This window comes from Chiloscyllium plagiosum, unplaced genomic scaffold (genome assembly GCF_037043375.1).
Source record: "Chiloscyllium plagiosum isolate Xiang-an unplaced genomic scaffold, Cpla_swu_hap1 HiC_scaffold_22, whole genome shotgun sequence".
In the NCBI taxonomy this organism is placed as follows: domain Eukaryota; kingdom Metazoa; phylum Chordata; class Chondrichthyes; order Orectolobiformes; family Hemiscylliidae; genus Chiloscyllium; species Chiloscyllium plagiosum.
Genome location: NW_028270160.1, coordinates 44,380,263 through 44,404,923, shown reverse-complemented (window position 1 = coordinate 44,404,923; position 24,661 = coordinate 44,380,263). Strand labels below are relative to the sequence as shown.

The 24,661-nt window shown below is 40.8% G+C and overlaps 1 protein-coding gene across 1 annotated transcript in view; it reads left to right on the top strand.

The window, feature by feature from the left end:
• Positions 1-24,661, top strand: part of LOC148145982 (coiled-coil and C2 domain-containing protein 2A-like) — a 73,999-nt gene that overhangs the window by 41,793 nt on the left and 7,545 nt on the right. The window contains exon 9 of the mRNA XM_087999269.1: positions 272-439. Coding sequence (XP_087855395.1) covers positions 272-439 — 168 coding nt within the window. The remainder of the gene's footprint in view (positions 1-271; positions 440-24,661) is intronic.

Below are 24,661 nucleotides of genomic sequence, written 5' to 3'. Positions count from 1 at the left end.
CCAGTAACATGTACTGGCACATGTAAATAATGGGTGACTTGGTGAGAGGATACCAGCCTCTGTGCTGTTATTTCAAACCATATGCTTGTTAAAAATTAGGTTTTCATGCCAGAATTCTTTGAAATTGGTTTCACTGTAATTGCTTATGTTTTAGAATGAAAGTTTAAGAAAGTTAAATAAAGTTTACTGTATACACTTTTACTTGTTAGAATTGAACATCATCAAAACAAGATGTTGAAACCTATTACAATATGTTATTTTTGTGTCAAAGCCAAATAAGTCTTGCCATGTTAAACATGATTGCACCTCGAAAAACATTGAAACCACTGCGTAAGGAGAGAAAAAAAATACCTGCCCAGACCTTGTCTGATGGAGATGTCAAGTTGCTTATTAATGTATTAGGAGCATACAACATTCCAATGAGGAAATGTATTGTTAGGTAAGAAGTATCCCATCATTCAGTTCAGAATTTTAAATTGGATTGATTATATAAACTGGAATAAAATGCTAGCATCTGAAATGGTGACCATAAAATTGGATGGTTAGCTGATAAGGCATTCTAGTTTACTCATGTTATTTAAGGAAGGAAATTTGCTGTCATTCCACATTCTGGTTGACATGTGACTTCAGATGCACAACAATGTGGTGACACTTAGCCACCATTTGAAATAGTGTGGAGGTACAGGTGTTGAACTGAGGTGGACAAAGTTAAAAATCACACAACACCAGGTTATAGTCCAACAGATTTATTTGAAAGTACTAGCTTTCGGAGCGCTGCTCCTTCATCAGGTAGCTGTGGAGTAGGATCATAAGACACAGAATTTATAGCAAAAGATCACAGTGTCATGCAACTGAAATAATTTTTAAACAAACCTGATGAAGAAGCAGGGCTCCAAAAGTTAGTACTTCCAAATAAACCCGTTGGACTATAACATGGTGTCTGATTTTTAACCATTTGAAATGACCGAGTAAACCTTCCAGTAAGCTAATTTGGCTGGATGACTGGCTTTTAATGCAATGGAAACAGCCCAAATTCACTTTCTGGACTGGCTGAGATCACCATGAAGATCCTGTCTTCGCAACCTCATCCCTCAGCTGATGCATGTGGTCCTCAGGTTAAACTCTTTCTCTGAGGAAAGAGCAATTTTTGATATACCGGGACTATGGTGACTTCCATTTTTCACTTTGTGTCAAACTACTAAAAAATAAACAAAAGAAAACTGAACAAGTCATGTAGCATTTACAGAGTTAAGCCAAGCAAAGAACTTGTCTTTAGGGCCAAATCCTGGAATTCCCTGCCTAATAGCACAAAGGGTGCACCTGTGTCAAAACAAACGGCAATTTTCAAATAATGAGCTGAACATCACTTGCAAATTCTAGTTAGATAGTGATGAACAATAAATTTCCTTGCTAACAACACTAAATTCCAGGGACAAATTAAAATAAATACAAATGGTCTAATTTTTCCAATGACCAGACAGTCATTATTCTAGTCTGGATGGAAGATGAACATGAAGGCCCTGAGTAATCCCCAATGTCACAGACTATGAATGAATTGCAGGAGAAATTGAATATTCTGTTGGGTAATTTCTCTTTGCTAGAACTCACTGACAGTCCCCATTTAAATTGGAGAGTTTGGAGTAAATACATTTGAGTAAACTAGCAAACTGACTCCTTCAATTACACATCTCCCAGACCACTTACCCTCCCAGACTCTGATCTTGCTCTTGCCTTTCCCCAGAGGACCCAACACCTCCCTCTCCTAACTCTATCCCTAATCTTCCCTTCCCTTGTTCCAGACCCAATCTGCCCTTCCTTCCCTGGAACCAGCCCACTTTCCCCCCACTCCAGACCCATTTTCTTCCCCTTTCCCTCATTCTGAACCTGATGAGTTGTGGTGTCAGTCTATTTAATCAAATTCTTTTATTCAGATGGTTGAATGCTGCATTGGCACAGTAAAGGTGCTGTGAAGAGCCACTGTCAATGCCAGGCTTTGCTGAAAGGAAGCATCCAAGATGTAAAATCTATCTCGCATGAGGAGCAGGCTGGTAGACAGCCATTGCCTTCAGATGTTCAGCCAGACAGGCATTCTCTCATACCCGTTATGAATGCATTGGCAGTAGTTTGGAGCTTGGCCTCTGAACACAAATGATGTCTGCATACTGCAGTTTGAAGACAGATGTTGGAGGTAACGTTGAATGAGTTAGATTAGTTCCTGGCTAAAACTTCGATTAACTCTGTTCCGCAGACAGTATAGAGATAGCAGTGGAGTGTTACAGCAAGGAGGATGGAAAACAGCATTGATTGAATGGCACTTCTTTACTTGTTTCCACTTCAAAATTATTTTGTATTTTGGCAGGGATTTTATCTGTGCAGGTGTTTTTATTGGTTCTCCACTGTCAAATAACCTTTTAAATTACCTTTTGGGCTGGGTTGTGCTGAGATGATGACAGATTAGGAGCTATATAATGTGCTGTTTATTCACAGAGTCTTGAGTTCATTGACACTGGTCTTCCTACTGCAATGCTTCTACAATTTCTGCTGATTTTGGACCAGGTTGGTGGAGATAGCCGTATGGATTAGGTGATACATTGTCCAGCTGTCACTAGCTCATGTCATGGCACAAATGATATGAATATTCTTGTGGTTCCTTACTTAGATGGTGACGTAGTCAAGAAGGTGTGTGCCTGAGCACTTTGTGTCTTGTGCTTTCACCACAGAATTTGGCATGGTGAGAATTTGAATCCTCAGAGATATGCTGCTTGGTGCCATTGTTTCTTCCATGGGTCAGCACCTTAACAATCCTACCAATCTTTTGGAAAATTGGCTTTGAGGCATAAAGAGGTGCATTACTTTCTACAGTATTTCTAGCCTCTGACCAGCTCTTATAGCCACTGTATTTATATTACTAATCCTTTGTGGGCAACTGTGGAGTCATGATAATGTTGCTGGATTAGTAATCCAGAATCCCAAACTGATGTTCTGGAGATGTTGGGACAAATTCTACCATGGGAAATGGTGAAATTTAAATTCAGTAAAATCTGAAATTAAAAACTAGCCTAATTATGAACATGTAACTTTTGTCAACTATCGTAAAACAAATCTGGTTTACTAATGTCCTTTAGAGAAGTAAATCTGCCACCTTTATTTGTTCTAGTTTAAAAGTGACACTAGAACCACAGCAAAGTGGTTGACCCTTAATTCCCTCTGGATATTCAAGTATGAGCAATAAATTCCAGACTAGCCACAACACTCGCAAGTTAAAAAAGACAGTCTCTGTTCACCAGTAATTTGCGGGAAGTTGATAGTGGGGATTCAGCAATGATAATGACATTGAATGTCAAGAGGGAATGATTAGATTCTTTCCTGTCATTGCCTGGCACTCATGGTGTGAATTGTTACTTGCCATTTTTAAAAATTCACTCATAGGAATAACAGCACCGCAGGCTGGGCCAGGATTTATTGCCCACTCCTAATTCCCCACAGGAGAGTTAAGAGTCAACAACATTGCCGTGGGTCTGAAAAAATTCCAATTTTTTCTATTGAATTCAAATTCCTCCATCTGTCATGGTAGGATTCAAACCCAGATCCCCAAAACGTTATCTGTCTCTCTGAATTAACAGTCCAGCAACAATACCACTAGATCCTGACTGCACCCAACACCACCCCATCCCTTGTCAGCCCAAGTCTGATTATTATCCAGGTCTTGCTCTATTTGGATGTAGACTACTTCAAGAGTCATGAATAGTGCTAATCCTTATCCAATTATCAATGAACATTCCTACTTTTGACCTTATGATGGAGGAAAGCAGCTGAAAATAGTTGGGCCTAGGATATTATCCTGAACACCCCTGTGCTGAGAGGCATGGGTCCAAGTCCTACTTGCTCCAAAGGTTTGTGATAATATCTTTGAACAAGTTGATTAAAAAAAAACAACCCTGAGGAACTACTGCAGAGATGCTCTAGAGCTGAGATGATTGAACTCCAACAACCACAACCATCTAGGTATGTCTCCAAGCAGGTTTGTATCATCTTCATTGTTTGCTCACAAGCTTTGACCCCTGTATTCTTGTATACAAAACATCTGTTTGTATCAGGAAAAATATTGACCCTTGGAAAACATCATTGTCTACTAACCTCCAATATGAAAAAAAACAACCATTGACTAGAACTTGATCTTTTTGCCCTTTAGCCATTTTTTCTGTTTTGTTAACTAATCTTTAGAGTAGTAGTTTACGGTTAGGCTTTTGTAAGATTCATATAGACATGATTAATGCCTTCCCTTCCTCAACCGTTTACATTAGTTAACTAAATAATTCAAGGTTATTCTGTCTTATACAAGTTTATGCTGTTCTGCATAATTAATTCAAATATCTCCAATAACATGAAGACATTTTGTTTCTTTTTTGAGGAAAACCTTTTTCACAATTGAATAACCTGTAGTTAGCAAGGATAACCCTATAGCCTTTCTTGAATGAGAGTGTTACATTTGACGCTGTCCATTTCTCTGGCACTTCAGCTTATATCAAACCCTTCTGCTATCTCCAATTCTACTCCCTTCATTGACCTGGAATGTAAGTCATCCAGACCAAACTATTTATCCAGCCAAGACAATGCCAACCTTTCAACATATTTTTTTCTCACAATTTTCACACTTTCTATTACCTCCATCATCTTCCCTTCTACTGATGTTTCTCAATATTCTCTTCCTTAGCAAATACCACTATAAAAAATCATCAAGTAATCTAGTCATACCCTGTATGTCTCAGTATATATTCCCTCTCCATCCTGAATAGGACACAGCCCATCTCTTTTCATTCATTTACTGTTTACTTGCTGGTAGACTTTGGATTAGCTTTTATGGTAACTGTTCTCATTCTGTTCTCATAATTTTCTTGCCAACATTGATTTCCTTTTTACTTTCCCTTTCAACTTATTATATTTGGCATTTTTTTCTTGCAACATTAATTTTACATACATAATATATCCTTTATTTTGTTTCACCATCTTTTGTATCACCCTTGTCACCCTCGAAGCCATGGCTTTTTCACTCTGCCTTTCACTCTAGTTGAAAAGCATCCAGCCAGTAGTTCAAACATCTCCTACTTAAGGATCAGCCATTGTAGTGTTCTGTCAGACTAGAACATACCCTATAGAACATTACAGCACAGTACAGGTCCTTCAGCCCTTGATGTTGTGCCAACTTGTGGAACCAATCTGAAGCATATTTATCCCGGAATGGGACCATTTGGCTCAGCCACTTTAGCGTGAGCGTTTCGGTGCGGCTAGTTCGGCGCAGGCCCGTTTAGCCGCAGAGCTGTTTCGGCGCAGCTCATATTGATTTCAGGATTAATGAAAGCAGTGAAAATAAAAGTTGATTCCTTTTCAGGCTTAGTTAGACACATTAATGAAAGCAATAAAAATAAAAGTTGATTCCTTTTGGCTTAGTTAAACGCATTACTGAAAGCAATAAAAATAAAAGTTGATTCCTTTTCAGGCTTAGTTAAAAACATTAATGAAAACAATAAAAATAAAAGTAATGTTTATCCTCTTTGGTAAAAATGTTAAAGAGAAAAAATAGAAACTTGGTAACTAATCCTGAAATCAATATGAGCTGCGCCGAAACAGCTCTGCGGCTAAATGGGTCTGCGGCAAAACAGCCCGCGCTGAACTGGCCACGCCCAAGTGGCTGCGCCGAATGGTCCTACACCCTATTTATCCTACGCTATTCCATTTTCATCCATATGTTTATCTGATGACCATTTAAATGCTCTTAATGTTGGTGAGTCTAAGACTGTTGCATGCAGTGCATTCCAAGCACCTACAACTCTCTGAGTAAAGAAACTACCTCTGAAGTCTGTCTTTTATCTATCATCCCCCTCAATTTAAAGCTATGTCCCCTCGTGCTAGCCATCGCCATCTGAGGAAAATGGCTCTCACTGTCCACCCTATCCAACCCTCCGATTATCTTATATGTCTCAAGTCACCTCTCAACCTTCTCTCTAACAAAAACAGCCTCAAGTCCCTCAGCTTTTCCTCATTTGACCTTCCCTCCATACCAGGCAACATCCTAGTAAATCTCCTCTGAACCCTTTCCAAAGCTTCCACCTCTTTCCTATAATGTGGTCACCAGAACTGTATGTAATGACAATAGACAATAGACAATAGGTGCAGGAGTAGGCCATTCAGCCCTTCGAGCCTGCACCGCCATTCAATATAATCATGGCTGATCATTCCTAATCAGTATCCTGTTCCTGCCTTATCTCCATAACCCTTGATTCCACTATCTTTGAGAGCTCTATCCAACTCCTTCTTAAATGAATCCAGAGAGTGGGCCTCCACTGCCCCCTGTGGCAGAGCATTCCACACAGCCACCACTCTCTGGGTGAAGAAGTTTCTCCTGAGCTCTGTCCTAAATGGTCTACCCCGTATTTTTAAGCTGTGTCCTCTGGTTCGGCACTCACCCATCAGTGGAAATATGTTTCCTACTGCCAGAGTGTCCGATCCTTTCATAATCTTATACGTCTCAATCAGATCCCCTCTCAATCTTCGAAACTCAAGGGTGTACAAGCCCAGTCGCTTCAGTCTTTCAGTGTAAGGTAATCCTGCCATTCCAGGAATTGACCTCGTGAACCTACGCTGCACTCCCTCAATAGCCAGAATGTCTTTTCTCAAATTTGGAGACCAGAACTGCACACAGTACTCCAGGTGTGGTCTCACCAGGGCCCTGTACAGCTGCAGAAGCACCTCTTTGCTTCTATACTCAATTCCTCTTGTTATGAAGGCCAGCATGCTATTAGCCTTCTTCACTACCTGCTGCACCTGCATGCTTGCCTTCATTGACTGGTGTACAAGAACACCCAGATCCCTCTGTACTGCCCCTTTACATAAATTGATTCCATTGAGGTAGTAGTCTGCCTTCCTGTTCTTGCTACCAAAGTGGATAACCATACATTTATCCACATTAAACTGCATCTGCCATGCATCTGCCCACTCACCTAACTTGTCCAGGTCACCCTGTAATCTCCTAACATCCTCATCACTTTTCACCCTGCCACACAGCTTTGTATCATCAGCAAATTTGCTAATGTTATTGCTGATACCATCTTCTATATCATTAACATATATTGTAAAAAGCTGTGGTCCCAGCACGGATCCCTGCGGTACCCCACTGGTCACTGCCTGCTATTCCGAAATGGAGCCGTTTATCTCTACCCTTTGTTTCCTATTAGCCAACCAATTTTCAATCCAATCTCGTACTTTGCCCCCAATACCATGCACCCTAATTTTACTCACTAACCTCCTGTGTGGGACTTTATCAAAAGCTTTCTGCAAGTCCAGGTACACTACATCTACTGGATTTCCCTCGTCCAACTTCATAGTTACATCCTCAAAAAATTCAAGAAGATTAGTCAAGCATGATTTCCCCTTCATAAATCCATGCTGACTCTGTCCTATCCTGTTACTACTATCCAGATGTGCAGTAATTTCATCCTTTATAATAGACTCCATCATCTTTCCCACCACTGAGGTCAGACTAACTGGTCTATAATTACCTGCTTTCTCTCGCCCACCCTTCTTAAAAAGTGGTATAACATTTGCCACCCTCCAATCCTCAGGAACCGACCCCGAATCTATTGAACTCTGGAAAATAATCACCAACGCATCCACGATTTCCCGAGCCACCTCCTTCAGTACCCTGGGATGCAGACCATCAGGCCCCGGAGACTTATCAACCTTCAGACCTAACAGCTTCTCCAACACCAAATCCTGGCAAATATAAATTCCCTTAAGTTCAGGTCCTTCAGCCACTGTTACCTAAGGGAGATTGCTTGTGTCTTCCCAAGTGAACACAGATCTGAAGTACCCATTTAATTCCTCTGCCATTTCTTTGTTCCTAGTAATATATTCCCCTGTTTCTGTCTTCAAGGGCCCAATTTTTGTCCTAACCATTTTTTTGCCTTGCACATACTTAAAAAAGCTTTTACTATCCTCCTTAATATTCTTGGCTAGTTTACCTTCGTACCTCATTTTTCCTCTGCGTATTTCCTTCTTAGTAATCCTCTGTTGCTCTTTAAAAGCTTCCCAGTCCTCAGTTTTCCCGCTTATCTTAGCTATGTTATACTTTTTCTCTTTTAACTTTCTATGTTTCTTTACTTCCCTCGTCAGCCACGGCCGCCCATGCCTCCTCCTGGGATCTTTCTTCCTTTTAGGAATGAACTGATCCTGCAAATTCTGCATTATACACAGAAATATCCGCCATTGTTCCTCCACGGTCATCCCTGCTAAGGTATTGCACCATTGAACTTTGGCCAGCTCCTCCCTCATAGCTCCATAATTCCCTTTATTCAACAGAAGTACTGTCACTTCCAACTGTACCCTCTCCCTCTCAAATTGCAGATTGAAGCTTATTGTATTATGGTCACTACTTCCCAATGGCTCCTTCACTTCGAGGTCTTTGACCAATTCTGGTTCGTTACACAATACCAGATCCAGAATTGCCTTCTCCCTGGTCGGCTCCAGCACCAGCTGCTCTAAGAATCCATCTCTGAGGCACTCCACAAAGTCTCTTTCTTGTGGCCCAATACCATCCTGATTCTCCCAGTCTACCTGCATGTTAAAATCCCCCATAACAACTGTAGTGACATCTTTGCGACAGGCCAATTTCAGCTCCTGATTTAACTTACATCCGACATCCAGACTACTGTTTGGGGGCCTGTAGATGACTCCCAAGAGGGTCTTTTTACCCTTGGTATTTCGAAGCTCTATCCACACTGACTCTACATCTCCTGACTCTAAGTCCCCCCGCGCAAGGGACTGAATATCATCCCTTACTAGCAAGGCCACCCCACCCCCTCTGCCCGTCAGTCTGTCCTTACGATAACACGTGTATCCTTGAATATTCATTTGCCAGGCCCTGTCCACTTGAAGCCACGTCTCAGTTATCCCCACAATATCGTATCTGCCAATTTCCAAAAGAGCCTCAAGCTCATCCATCTTATGTCTAATGCTTCGTGCATTCATGTATAGTATTTTTAATTTGTTACTGCTCTCACCCTTCCCATCAACCCTTATTTCACTCAACCTTACAGCATGATGCCTTTCCGAGTTTTCTGCCTCATTAATACAGTTGTCTTTCTTGACTTCTCTTGTTCTAACTTTCCCTTCAATTTCCTTTTTAAACATTCAGCTTGTCCCCTCCTCCCCACTACTTAGTTTAAATCTAGCGGTGTTGCAGTAGAAAACCTGCCTGCCAGAATACTGGTCCCTAACCTATTAAGGTGCAAGCCGTCTCTCTTGTAGAATTTATGTTTACCACAAAATATACCCCAGTGATTCAAGAACTTGAATCCTTGCTTCCTGCACCAGTTCCCCAACCACACGTTCAAGTCCATTATCTCCCTGTTTCTGGCCACACTAGCCCGAGGAACTGGAAGCAAACCGGAGATAACCACCTTGGACATCCTGCTTTTCAGCCTTCTTCCTAGTTCTCTGAAGTCTCGCTGTAGTATGTTCCTCCTCTTCTTCCACCAATGCTCCAAGTGCAGCCACACCAGAGTTTTGTACAGCTGCAACATGACCTCATGGCTCTACCAATTCCTCTACCAATAAAAGCTAGCACACCGTTCACCTTCTTAACAAACCTATCAACCTGGGTGGCAACTTTCAGGAATCTATGCACATTGACACCAAGATCTCTCTGCTCATCCACACTGCCAAGAATTTTATCATTAGTCCAGTACTCTGTATTCCTGTACCTCTTCCAAAGTGAATCACCTCACACTTTTCTGCATTAAACTCCATTTGCCACCTCTCAGCCCAGCTCTGCAGCTTATTTATGTCCCTCTGTAACCTACAACATCCTTCTGCACTTTTCACAACTCCACCACTCTTAGTATTATCAGCAAATTTACTAACCCATCCTTCTATACCCTCATCCAGGTCATTTATAACAATGACAAACAGCAGTGGCCCCAAAACTGATTCTTGGGGTACACCACTAGTAATCTAACTCCAGGTGAACATTTCATATCAACCACCATCCTCTATCTTCCTTCAGCTAGCCAATTTCTCATCCAAAACACAAAATCACCCTCAATCCCATGCCTCCGTATTTTGTGCAATAGCCTACCATGGGGAATCTTATCAAACACCTTACTGAAATCCATATACACCACACCAACTGCTTTACCCTCATCCATCTGTTTGGTCATCATCTTAAAGAACTCAATAATGTTTGTAAGGCATGACCTATCCTTCACAAAACCGTGTTGACTATACCTAATCAACTTATTCCTCTCTAGATGATTATAAATCCTATCTCTTATAACCTTTTCCAACACTTTACCCACAACCGAAGTAAGGCTCACTGGTCTATAATTACCGATTGTCTCTACTCCCCTTCTTGAACAAGGGGACAACATTTGCTACCCTTGAGTCTTCTGGCACGATTCCTGTGGACAATGACAACATAAAGATCAAAGCCAAAGGGCCTGCAATCTCCTCCCTGGCTTCCCAGAGAATCCTAGAATAAATCCTATCTGGCCCAAGGGACTTATCTATTTTCACTCTTTTCAGAAGTGCTAACACCTCCTCCTTGTGAACCTCAATCCCGTCTAGCCTAGTAGCCAATATCTTAGTATTCTCCTCGACAACATCGTCTTTTTCCAGTGTGAATACTGATGAAAAATATTCGTTTAACGCTTCCCCTATCTCCTTTGACTCCATGCACAACTTGCCCCTACTACCCTTGATTGGCCCTAATCTTACTCTTGTCATTCTTTTATTCCTGATATACCTCTAGAAAGCTTTAGGGTTTCTTTTATCCTACCTGCCAACAACTTCTCACATCCCTTCTGCCTCTTCTTAAATCTCTCTTTAGGTCTTCCCTAACTTGTAACTCTCAAGCACCCTAACTGAGCCTTCACATAACAAGCATCCTATCAAAAGCCTTCTTCTATCTCTTGACAAGAGATTCAGCTTCTTTAGTAAACAATGGCTCCCTCACTCGACCACTTCCTCCCCACCTGACAGGTCAATACTTATCAAGGACACACAGTAGTTGTTCTTTGAATAAGCTCCACATTTCAATTGTGCTCATCCCCTGCAGTTTCTTTCCCCATCCTATGCATCCTAAATCTTGTCTAATCACATCATAATTGCCTTTCCCCCAGCAATAACTCTTGCCCAGTGGTATATACCTATCCCTTTCCATCACTAAAGGAAACATAACCGAAATGTGGTAACTATCACCAAAGTGCTCATCTACCTCCAAACCTAACACCTGGCCAGTTTGGCTTGTCCTATAATAGTAGTCCTATAACAGAGAACAGCCAGGGAATTCTTAGAGGCATGGCACTCATCCACAGATTCAATCAATAAGCACATCGACCTGGACTCAATATACCGACCACTGCAACAGACAGCTGGAACTGACAACTGGAAGCGGCAGATTCAAACCACTACAAATGCCAGAGGAAAGATCACAGAACCGCTTCACAGGAGGCTCCCAAGCACTGAGGATGTCACCTAGACAGGGGACGAAACGTCTGCAACACAAATTCCCAGCTCGGCGAACAGAACCACAACATTTTTAATCGAACTGTTCAGATATATTCAGACATGCTCCATGGCAGGGAAGATTTGAACCCAGACCTCCTGGCCTAGTAGAATGGACACTACCACTGAGCCACAACAGCCTTCCCTAACTTATTTTAATATGTATAACTAATTATTCATACTCATCATCTGTTTACCCTTAACTGTGTACTTGATATGATATTAATATATACAAATCTCTCCAGTTTCTGCAGTATCTGACCTCCTGGCTGTAATTTTCCGATTGCACAACCATGTTTCTTCATCCAGTCATGGTATTTATCAGTCTCCCATCCTCAAGGGGTGCAGTTACTCGGCAGGTGACTCTTCATAGATATTTTGAAGCATAAAATCAGTAGGAGGTAATTGGAGGTGCAGAGTGTTAAGCAGATGGTCTATTGCCAAATTGTTCATATATTTTCTCTGTCTAAACAGCAATATGAAACAAGGTAGAAGTGGAGAATGGGCATAAGGCATAGTGACGATTTATCATCCTGAATGCTCTCAGTGATATAAAACTCTGCAGATTCTGTCGGCAGTTGGGCTCAGCGTACAGAGGTATGCTTGTCACCCAGCAGTTTGGCTATGCTCCCAAATATTGTGGCAGCATTGTCCTGCAGGAGAGAGAATAGAATGTCTGTGAGTATGTTTTACTGTCGTTGTTTGTGGTGCCTGGCTTATCTGAATAAGTAGAGATTTGTGAAGGCAGGGAGAGGTAACTGGGTGTCATGGAAAGTGTGCGAGGGTAAGGTGGAGTACGTAAATTTTAGTCACGAGTTCTGAATGCTAGTCATGGTTGATGGATGAATAATGGTATGATGCATTAAGTAGCAGAATATGGTGTATTGTGAGTAGGATCAGAGTTTGGTGGTGTGAAGACTAAGAAATGTTTTATCAAGATTCATTGACCTTGACCTCTATTTGAGGTAATTAACTCCTTTTTGCCACTGCTGTGAATGACTTTGAAGTCAAATTCTGGGAATTGGCATCCTAGATGAGCTACAATGTTACCTTCCAGGGGTATTCTTTGACAGCCTCCTGCACACCCATAGAAATATATTATCCCTCCTCCTAATCACTTCTGTGACTAAGCCACTTCTCCATGCTGGAGCTCCATTTAGCTATGCTCCAATGCACAACATAGCCATTTCAGATATAATCTTAGAATGTTTGATGATGATTCTGGACTTTGGAAATGGTGACATTCTTCACCTTATGATACAATAATACATACTTCAACGTGGTTGCTACAATCCGCATAGAGACCGATAACCTTTAAAAAGAAATTCAAATCACATGACACTGTTTTAATTTTTCAGACATTTAAGTATATGTATAAGAAGCATTGTAGACAATTCATTCTCGAGGATCCAGACCATATTGATCCTCACCTTCTTTTCCTTTATCAACGAGATAGTTCCTAAATTAAGCAACATTGCTCTCTTGACTTCATTATTTCTGAAATTTAATTGACAGTTTAAAGAGCAACTATTTATGAAAGTTGATATTAACAACACCTTCCTGTGATTTCGAGACTAAGAGCCTGTCATCATAAGCAAAACACCTTCCTGTGATTTCGAGACTAAGAGTCTATCATCATAAGCAAAGCTGCTCTGGTCATTGTTTACAGCTGTGAATAACTCATACATTCTTGACGGAGGCGCAGTTTTGCGAAAGCTTGTGATTTCAAATAAAGCTGTTAGATGATAACCTGGTATCATGTGACTTCAGACCACATTCTTTCCAGTAAAACTACCTGGGCCTTCTCTAATAATCAGGCTTGTTGTCAGAAAGAATTCAGAAAAGGTCACGCGACCTATTTCATAGAACATTGAATAGTACAACAGAGGAACAAGCCCTTTGGCTCACTATGTCTGAGCTGGTAATGATACCATTCTAAACCAATCTCATCTGTTTGCATATGATCCATAACCCTCTATTCTCTGCCTGTTCATGTGTCTGCCTTCTTGCGGATCGTTTCAGACAACATCTCTGGGACACCTGCACCAACCAACCCCATCGCCCCGTGGCTGAACACTTCAACTCCCCCTCCAACTCCCCCATGCCAAACCGTCACCACCTGTCTGGAGGAAGAATACCTCATACCCTGCCTTGGGACCCTGCAACCACACGGATAAATGTGGATTTCAACAGCTTCCTCATTTCCCCTCCCACCACATTATCCCAGTCCCAAGCCTCCAACTCGGCAACCCCCTCCTGACCTGCCTATCACTCCTCCTCTGACCTATCACCTTCTCCCTCACCTTCATTCACCTATTGCTTTCACAGCTACCTCTCCCCAACCTCACCCGCCCTCCCATTTATGTGTCAGCCCCGACCCACAAGCATCATTCCCGATGAAGGGCTTATACCAGAAACGTCAATTCTCCTGCTCCTCGGATGCTGCCTGACCTGCTGTGCTTTCCCAGCAACACACACCCAACTCTTTGAAACTCAGCCAAGCATGCTTAGTGACATAATAGTAACCCTGTAAAAATGTCAACAAAGAACACAATAGTAATTTATTTTTGCCTTATACCAAATAGCATGTCAGTCAAAGCACTTCAGTAAAGATTTTCTTTATCTCTCACTGACAACATTTGCCTTTTTTATGTTTATAGAGTGGGATTTTTAGAGAAACTCTATCTCATGATTGTAAAGGAACCTATATGTCCATAAGAGCATTTATGACTGTCACAATAGGTTATTGCCCTTGGACCAACCAAAATGATATCTGTATGAAATCAGCTTTAAGTTTAAGTGACCCTGCTGAATTTGGGTCTTCCTTTTGTGTAAATCATGCCTTGTCTCTTCCACTGCTTGCAAGAATTGAATCGGTTCAAAATGGGTATGGGTCTTCTGGGTCGCACTCATCACTTTTAAAAGTCTGTGAAATCGTCCCAATGCAACAAAATACCTGCCTGTTTTCATACATAAATTTTCACAGAAAATTTTAATTACATCAGATGTAAAGTATTTGTTTTGTTCAACTAATTCAGCTTATGCATATCCTCAAACATACATTTGGAATGTAAGTGAAAATGTTTTCATAAGTTATTTTGCAATCTATGTTATTGAACATGTTCAGTTTTAGAGGGGAAAATCATTATATTGTGGAATTATTTTATTATCAGGTCACAGCCATTGTATGGCCTATTGTCTCCAGTGTTTGGCACGTCCAATAACGTCCATTTCAGAAAGGCTGAAGGTGAAGATGATCTTTTTAATCAGGTATAAAAATTACTTTCCTCAATCAAATGTTATAAAATTTGTTTTTATTTAAAATTATCTCTAATAGCCAAGAAAACAATTCATACTACTGAATACAGTAGATCAAAAAAATTACTCATGTTTTAATGTCCTGTAGTATATTTTATAATCTTGGGACTTCACAAAGCATCTTTAAGCACAAACTCAGTCTAATAGCTTTTTTTTGTGGTTTTATTTTAGAACAATGGGTTTGATTCTCTACTCTTACTTTGATACAAATCAGGTCCAGGGAATATATTTTATTTGGAGGAGGTAACTAAAACCTGCTGTTCTCCCATTGTAGACAAATACAGCAGAGAAGCACCTCAGATGTTCTGTGGCTTCATAGTAGAAATACAGTAAGATCATAGGGTCTCAAATATTAAAATAGGTCCTTGCCCTATGATAGAGTATCAGCAATACTGATAAAATCCATTCAGTTTCGTTTTTTCGTAGATGAGGAATCTGCATGATAGTTGCAGCGAGTGGTTGACTCAACAATTTCATTGGTTATTGCTTGGTGTTATTAAGTTTCAATACTGCCGTTATTCATTCCTTTTTAAGGTGATTACTGTCTGTATATTTGGCTGTTAGCTGAAAGAACTGTCATTGACATCTGCCCAACAATTATTTATGAGCAGTCGGTCATGATATTTTATGAGTTGATCTGAAGGAAGAAGAACAGGCAAAGATAGTTTACCGATCAAAAATGATTTCTGATAGATTGTGCATTACCTCGTTTAATTATATTTTATTTGTTAATAATGTTAACTGAGGCAGCATTTATTTATGCCTATTTGCGTTTTAGAAGTTGATAGTGACCTGCATCCTTGAATCAAGGCAGACTATTTATTGTAGGTATACCTACAATGTTGTTAGGAAGTGACTACCAGGACTTTGACCCAGTGAACTGAAGAAATGGTGATATCTTTCCAAGTTAGGATGGTGAGTCGCTTGAAGGGAACTTGCAAGTGGTGGTGTTGCCATGTATCTGCTGCTCTTATTATTCTAGACAGTGGTGGTCATGAGTTTAGAATGTTCTGTCTAAAGAGCTTTAGTGAGTTGTTGTAGCGCATTGTGTAGAGAAAACATCGCTACCACTGAGCATTACTAACGGAGGGAGCAAACTAGTGCCAGTTCAGTGGCCTGCTTTATCATTGCTAGTGTCAGGTTTCTTGACTGTTGTCCTATTCCTGCTGCTTTTGGACATTGATTAATTCAGTACCTATTGAATTGAGAACAATGCTGTTCATTGTCATCAGTGGACATTATCACTTCTGAACTTATGATAGAGTAAAGGTTGAAGATGAAGCAGTTGAAGATGATTGGGTTTAGGGCACTACCCTGAGTAGCTCCTGCAATGGTGTCCTGGAACTGAGCTGACTGATCTCACTATAAACCTTAAGAACTAAAGGCAATTAGCATGGTAAAAGTTGTTATGGATGAGGCCAGATCCCCTCAAAACATTTCAACAAAGTAGCCTGGACCTTAACTTTGCCAGTTGTTTTAAGCAGGTGTAGAATGGATACTCCAGACGTAATGCTGTTGGCCCAATGACTTAGTTTTAAATAAATAGTTTATTTGCAAAATTACTGAATGAAACACAAACACAAGGAAACGGAATATAGAATAACTTAACCGATCCAAAAACCAAACAGACAATCCCAACTTAATGATACTGTTCCAAATTCCAACAATCCCCATAAACACCCCTTTGAAAAAAAGGTAAAATCAAACACAAGGTCTTAAAGGAGAGAAAGAGATGGCAGAGGGCTTCAGCAGAGAACACCTTCTTCCAGATAGCTGTTTCTTGGACCAGAAGCATCAAAACTGACTGACTGCTTTCAGTGAACAGCCAGACTGCTAAAAACCAAACCAAACCACAGTAAAGCTGAGCTGAGAGAACAGTACCTCCCCTTTCATTGTACAAGCATTTTTATAAAACTTGAAAGACTTTTGTCTGAGGCAGAATCTGTTAGCTATAATCAAATTGGCCCTAAAGCCCTTCAAACCTAGACTTTTCAGAATTGCTGCCTTTACAGCCTCTGTGAAAAAAAAAGCCAAGGACAGCATAACTTTGTTAAAGGAGCAGCAGCATCACATCTCCCCCCTTAAAAAATGAACCATCAATATCCAATGATGATTTCATTTTAAAACCTCTTAATCTTAAATTGTCAGTATACTACAACACACATACACATTCCATTGATTATAACATTACAAACATCCATCATTCTGTTTCAAACTGTCTTGCTCCTGTCACTGAATGCCTCCATTTCTCATTCAAGTCATGACAATGCTTCGGTAATCATGTTTTCTCGTCCTGCCACGTGCACAATTTCCAAATTTAACTGCTGTAACAACAAGCTCCATCTACACAGTCTTGCATTTTTGTCCTTAAATTTCTCCACAAACCTCAATAGGGTTATGATCAGTGTGTACGATTGCCTCAGATACATTACTGGTAACATAAACATTAAGATGTTGTAACACCAACACCAAGCTCAAACTCTCCGTTTCAACTGTCGCCATCCTACAAGAGCACAGCACCGACACCTACATCACTTGCATCATTAGCCACCTTGAAGGGATTTGCGCAATTAGGTGTGACTAATACTGGGGCAGTGGTTAACAAAGCTGCCAGGCTGTCAAATGCCTTCTGACAGTCAGCCGTCCATTGAAACCTCTTGCATTCTTTAGCAATTCAGAAGTGGAGTAGCCACACAGCTAAAATTTGATACGAATTTTCAACAAAATCCACTCAATCCCAGGAATTGTAGTACTGCTCTTTTTGTCGATGGGAAGGGAAACTCCCCAATTACCTTTGTTTTTGTGGGACCATTTGTCGTGTCCAATAACATGGCTCAGGAAGGTGACTTCGGCTTTGGCAAATTCACTTTTAGCCAGGCTTGTCACCAAGCCTACGTTCCGAAGTTGATTGAACTATTCTGGTAAACATTGCAAATGTTCCTTCCATGTGTGACTAAAAATCACCAGGTCATCGATATACAGAAAAACCTCAATTATATGAATGACACGGGTGAGGAGTATTTTATTTGGAAAATCGAATGTTTGGATAATCGAATGCCGGATAAACCAGTTTAGCCAAACATCAGGACCTTGCGATGTTGTTCAGATAATTGAATGCCAGATAATCGAGGTTGCTTTGTAGATGACACAATTGGGTAATCTGACAATTACCTTATTGGTTAGTCTCTGAAATGTGGCTGCCGCATTTTTGATACCAAACAGCATAACTTTAAACTGATACAGTCCATTTGGCGTTATGAAAGCCAAAATTGTCTTTGCTCTTTCAGACCAAGGTACCTGCCAATATCCTCTGAGCAAGTCCAACTTAGAAATCTAAGTTCCTTGTCCTACCTTTTCAACAGTTATCCAAATGCGGAATCAGATATGCATCAGTCTTGGTAACTGCATTGACTTTGCAACAGTCCAAACATAACTGTTGGGTACCATCTGGTTTTGGCACCATTACTATAAATGAGCTGCAGTCACTGTAACTTATTTTGATTATGTTGTCTTGGAGCATGCGTTCAAACTCCTTTTGAACCTGTACCTACTTTAGAAGGTTATGCCTAAAAGGATGTTGCTTAATCGGAATAGCGTCTCCTTTTTTTCTACATTGTGCATAATTAGGTCAGTACTTCTCAGCTTATTTTCACATCTCTCCATGCAATGGTAATAACTCTTAAGTCATTTTAATTTTCCTCTGTAAGGTAACTCAATAATTTATTCCAATTTTTGATAACTTCCTTATTGACCAATTTAGTGTGTGGAATGTCCAATTCAGAATTCTCTGAACTTGGTTCTTCATTCTGTGTTGTAACTCCTTTCCTTCCCTGTCAAAATACCTTTTGAGCATATCAACATAACACAATATATGAGATTTATTTCGGTCCAGAATCCTTATCATATAGTTCACCTCAATCAATTTTCTTTCAACTTGATAAGACTCACTATACCTTGCTTTTAAAGGTTCACCTATCACTGAAAGTAACACTAACACCTTATCCTCAATAGCAAAATTGCCAGTTTTTGACTTCTTGTCTGCTTCCCGTTTCATTGTATGCTGTGATACTTTTAAATGCTGTCTATCCAATTCCCCACTCTATTTAATTGTTCCCTAAAATTTGACACATAGTCCAAACATGCGGTCTCTGAAATCTGACTTACTAATTTCTCTTTAATCAATTTTAGCAGTCCTCTCACTTCATGCCCAAAAACTAATTTAAATGGATTGAATTTGGTTGATTTATTTGATGCATTTCTGATGGCAGAAAGTAAAAATGGGATTCCCTTATCCCAATCATCTGGATAGTCTTGACTATAAGCTCTCAACATGGTCTTTAATGTCTGATGCCACCTTTCTAGCGCTCCCAGAGATTCCAGGTGGTATGCAGTAGAGATGAATTGTTTTATTCCTAAGCTGTTCATAACTTCCTTCAATAATATTGATGTAAAGTTTGACCCTTGATCTGATTGTATTTTATGGGTTGTCCGTATCTAGTGAAAAATTTGAGTAATCCCTCTACAATTCTTTTAGCTGTGATATTTCATAATGGAAAAGCCTTTGGAAATGTAGTCAACACATCCATTATAGTTAACAAATACTGATTCCCACTCATTGTTTTAGATAGGGGTCCTGCACAATCAATTAAGATGCTTGTAAAAGATTCTTCAAATGCACATTAAAGGTGCGGGTTTTAGTACCGCCTGCGGTTTTCCAATTACTTGACATGTATGACATATCTGGCAAAATTCAACTACATTCTTGTGCAGTCCAGACCCATTAAAAATGTTTTTGTATTTTACTTGAGTTTTTCTCACTCTTAAACAAAACCCACTGGTTGCTCATGTACCACTCACAACACTTCTGTTCTATAAACCACTGTCAATGCACTTGATGAAATTCTGTCCATTTCTCATCTGCCTGCATATGGTCCCCATTTCCTCATTAAGACATCATTTTTAAGATAATAGCATTCAGGGATACATTCAAATTCTTTTTCTGTGTATGCCTTTTGATACAATTGCTTTAAATTTCATCTTTCTGCTGTAACTCAGTTAATTTATCTGAGCTAAAGATTTCTACTTTGTTAGCTATCTGCTCCTGGTTTTTGTCAACCATCTGATCAAACAGGGTCTCTGCTAATTCCACTTCATCTTTCTTATCTGTACTTTTTGATCTCTCCTGTTTCAACTGGTGACTTTGTGACCTTGTTATCACAGTCAGGAAAAATCCCAGGATATGCGTCCTGCAATAGTTCAGTTGCCTGAGTTTCCACTGGCTTTTCAACCACAGTAGACGGCACTTCTACCTACAAACCAGCTATAACATTAGTAAGGACAAATTTTATTCCTGGAGCTGAGACTTTGTCCAATACTCCTACCATGACTTTTCCACTCTTCACTGTACACTCAAACCTCACCTTACATAATTGAGCGCTTCTTGTGTCACTGTGAATTCCCGTTACTAGTACCTTTTCTGCCAATATTCCTTCAGAGGTACATATCTCCTCATCTTTCAACATCTCAGACTGAGACGGTCATGTATCCCTTAATATTGTAACCTCTTTGCTTGCTGTTCCTGGTCTATGGGAGTAAACTTCACTTTCGCAGGTACAAGGGGACCTCGATTATCCGAACGTGATGGGCTGGCACTATTTCGTTTGGATAATCAATTATTCGATTAATCGATTAAATGCCTTTCTTCTGGGGCTCGGAGTTTTTAAAGTCTGCTCCCTGTTCAGGAAACTGCAGCAGTTTACAGTGCATGAGGCCCCGCCCGCAACCCTGTGCAACACCACACCCCCCCCCGACCAATACTGTGCAACATTGCCCCCCCGTCTGCAAGTTCGCCGCCCGCCCCAAACCTGTGCAAATTGTCCCCCCTTCCCCTACCCCCAACCCCATGCAACACCTCCCCCCACCCCCAACACAGACCCCCTGCCCCCAACCTCATGCAACACCTCCCCCCGCCCCAACGCCTCTCCACCCCCAAACCTGTGCAATACCACCCCCGCTCCCAACACCACCACCCCGCCTCCAACCCTGTGCAACACCTCCTCCTGCTCCCAACACCGCTTCACCACCTCCAACCCCATGCAACACCTCCCCCGACCACAACACCGATCCCTATGCCTCCAATCCCATGCTACATCTGCCCCACCCCAACCCTGTACATCACATCCCCCACCCCAATCCCATGCAACACCTCGCCCCCGCCCCGCCTTCAACTCCGTTCCCCACCCCCAACCCCATCTAACACTGCCCCCCACCCCCAAACCCATCCAACACCCATCGCCCCAAACCCCGTCTAACACTGCCCCCCGCCTGCCCTCCAACCCTATACACACCTGCCCCCTCTCCGGGGCAGCTGGACTGGACACCAACAACAAGACTCTGCAGTTACCTTTGTGGGGTAAGTCTCCAAATAGCACGTGCGCGTGCACACACACACACAAATTTTTACTGAAATTTTTTGACAGGTTCCACCTTTGCCCTGTACAGGACAATGTTGGAGAGATTATGTGAGGAATGGGGGTTAGGGTACACCCCTCTGTAGAACTCCAGGGAAAGTGTGGGGTGAGAGAGAAGGCGGGCAGTCAGTCATTTGGTGACAGTGCCTATTTAATCACTGTAAACCAAAGATGTGATCACTGTTGGAAACATGTCTTTGATGTAATGTTTCCATCGGGACCTCGAGATCTCCTTCGGATAATCCGATTTTCGGATAATTGATATTCGGATAATCAAGGTTCCTCTGTATACGGTTTAAGAAGATCTAACACTTCCTCTTAACCAATCTCCAAGCAGGTTGTACTTTTTGGTGTAACTTTCTAGCCTCCATTGTACTTTCCATTCCCACTGCAACAAAATTCACTGGCTTATCCTATGTTCCGACATCTGTCTTCCCAATGCTTTTCCTAACCCACCAACACTGTGATTTCACATGGCCTAATTTATTGCAGTGAAAACACCAGATCTTTTTAACTTCTCTTTCCCCTTCAAGGGTTTCCTTTTTACCCTGTGGTAAGTTATCCTTATGACCTTCACTGAGATCTACCTTTCCCTTTCCATGCGAGGATTTCTTTTTTGTCTAGTTTCTACCCCTAATGGATTGAAATTGATTTTGGAAGCCCACTTTTGATTTTTGGACCAACTCATAATAATCAGCCATGTCAGCTGCTAATCTTGCTGTTTTAGCTCTCTGCTCTTCCACAGAGTTCTCACTGCTTCAGGAAATAAATTTTTGAACTTTTCCAAAATAATTGTCTTTCTAAGAGCATTGTAGCTTTGCTCAATTTTTTAATACCCCTATCCACCTTTCAAAATTACTTTGTTTGAACCTTTCAGACTCAATGTAGGTTTGAGCAGAGTCCTTTCTTAGATTCTTTAATGTTATTATAGGCTTCTGGCACAAGCTCATATGCATTTAAGATGGCTTCCTTCACCTCATCATATGTCCTTGATACCTCCTCTGATATCAATGTGAATACCTCACTAGCTCTACCTAGTGTTTGGATCATCAAAGTTCACATAATCAATGGCCACTGCATTTGGTTAGTCACCTTTTCAAATGAGATGAAAATATGTTGTGGTTCTGTTCGCCGAGCTGGGAATTTGTGTTGCAGACGTTTCGTCCCCTGTCTAGGTGACATCCTCAGTGCTTGGGAGCCTCCTGTGAAGCTCCCACAGGAGCTTCAACACAAATTCCTAGCTCGGCGAACAGAACTACAACAACGAGCACCCGAGCTACAAATCTTCTCACAAACTTTGAGATGAAAATATCTTGCACATCCTCCCCATCAAATTTAGGCAATGTTTGAATATATTTAAACAGATTCTCACCAGGTCTTTGGCCACCATGGGTTGGCTCATCTTGACTCTCTTCCTCACTAAGCTTACCTTCAGCCTCCATTCTCCATTATTTTAAGCTGACTTTCCTGTTTAAGTGCCAATTTCTGAACTTCAAATTCCCTCTCTTTCTTCCTTTCCTCTCTCTTTTTATTTTTGTTCTGCTAAATTGATTTGTTCTTTTTATCTATCCTCTGCTTTTAATTGTAATTTACACTGTTTCATTTCTGTTGTCCTTTCCTAGTATTTTGCCTCTAACTCAAGCTGCTTCACTTTCAATTAGATTTTAGCCATCTCTAAAGATTTCAATGGTGTTTCCAGCAAATTTAGATGCAGAGCTATTGCTGTAATTATCTCTCCTTTCCTCCAGCTCCAGCTTGTCGGCTAATTCCAGCAGCTTGGCCTTAATCACCTTTTGCAAAACATCCAAGGTCACTCTTCCACCCCTACAAAACCCCCTAGAGCCATTGCTATGCCAAGTATTGTTTAAACCTGGATTCAACACCAAGGAAAAAAGACACTAATACCTACTACTCGCCCCCTTCGAGTCCAACAACACCATTCCCAAATCGGAACTATAGAACAAGTCCCGCAAAGAGCCCCCAGTCTGTTATGGACCAGGGCAGACCCTCTCATAACAATTCAAGAAAGTGGCCCAGACCCTAACTTTTCTAGTTGTTTTGAACAAGTGTAATGTGAATATTCCAGGAGTGATGCAGCTGGTCCAACCACTTAGTTTTAAACAAAACAGAACTTATTTGCAAGATTACTGAATGAAACACAAACAAAAGAGAACAGAATGTAGAATAGCTTAATCTATCCGAAGACCCAACAGACTATCCAACTTAATGATGCTGTTCCAAATTCCTGCAACATTCCCCATAAACATGCCTTGATAAAAAAGGTAAAATCAAACACAGGGTCTTACAGGTGAGAGAGAGAGATGGCAGAAGCATTCAGCATGGAGCATCCTTTTCCATGTAGCTGTTTCTTAGACCAGCAGCATCAAAACTGACTGACTACTTTCAGTGAACAGCTAGGCTGCTAAAAGCCAAACCAAACCAGAGAAAAGCTGAGCTGGGAGAACTGGACACCCCTTTCATTGTATAAGTTTTTTTTAACTTGAAAGCTTTTTTCCTCAGGCAATATCTGCCAGCTACAATCAAATTGGCTCTAAAACCCTTTAAACCTTGACTTTTCGGAATCGCTGGTTTTACGACCTCTCTGAAAAGAAAAGTCAAGTACAGCATAACCTTGTTAAAGGAGCAGCAGCATCACAAACTGAAGAAAAGAACTTGCCTGAACTAATAGTAGAATAAGATCTTGGCAATCAGCCGCATCATTTGACTCTGTAAACATGCTACTAGTTGTCTACTTGTGTTGGGTTTGTATTTGGTATTTCTTCCTTGTCCGTACAATATGTTAACAATGCAGAGAATCATATTAAAATATGGACACAAATATGGAAAGTAGTTTGTCAGAGTGTTTAAAATTGGTTCTGGATTTGTCAAGAAGTTATGTACATGATCAAGAATCCTGCCAGGAATTTACCCATCATAGTTTTTACTTATACATACATTTTGCAGCATGTTTCTGAGACCGATAACCATTGCACGGAACTTTTGATTTAATTATTTTGTAGCAACTCTTTATTGATGTTATTTTTGTTTAAATCTAGCTTTGGTGAACCATTAATGAATTACATTTTAGTCATATTATTCCTTTGTGATATTTCTGAGATGGTTGCAATCACACAGTCCCTGTGCATTTTCTGAAATAAAACTTTTTAATCTGTATCTGCTTCACTTACATATTCATTATATACTTTTGTTGACAGTCTTCATCAGTTGGCATCCAAAGTAGACAGAATTCTGTCCCTTTGTGCAGGCATCCTCCCAGATGTCTGGAACTGAAAGTTCTCAGCAGTTTGTGCAAA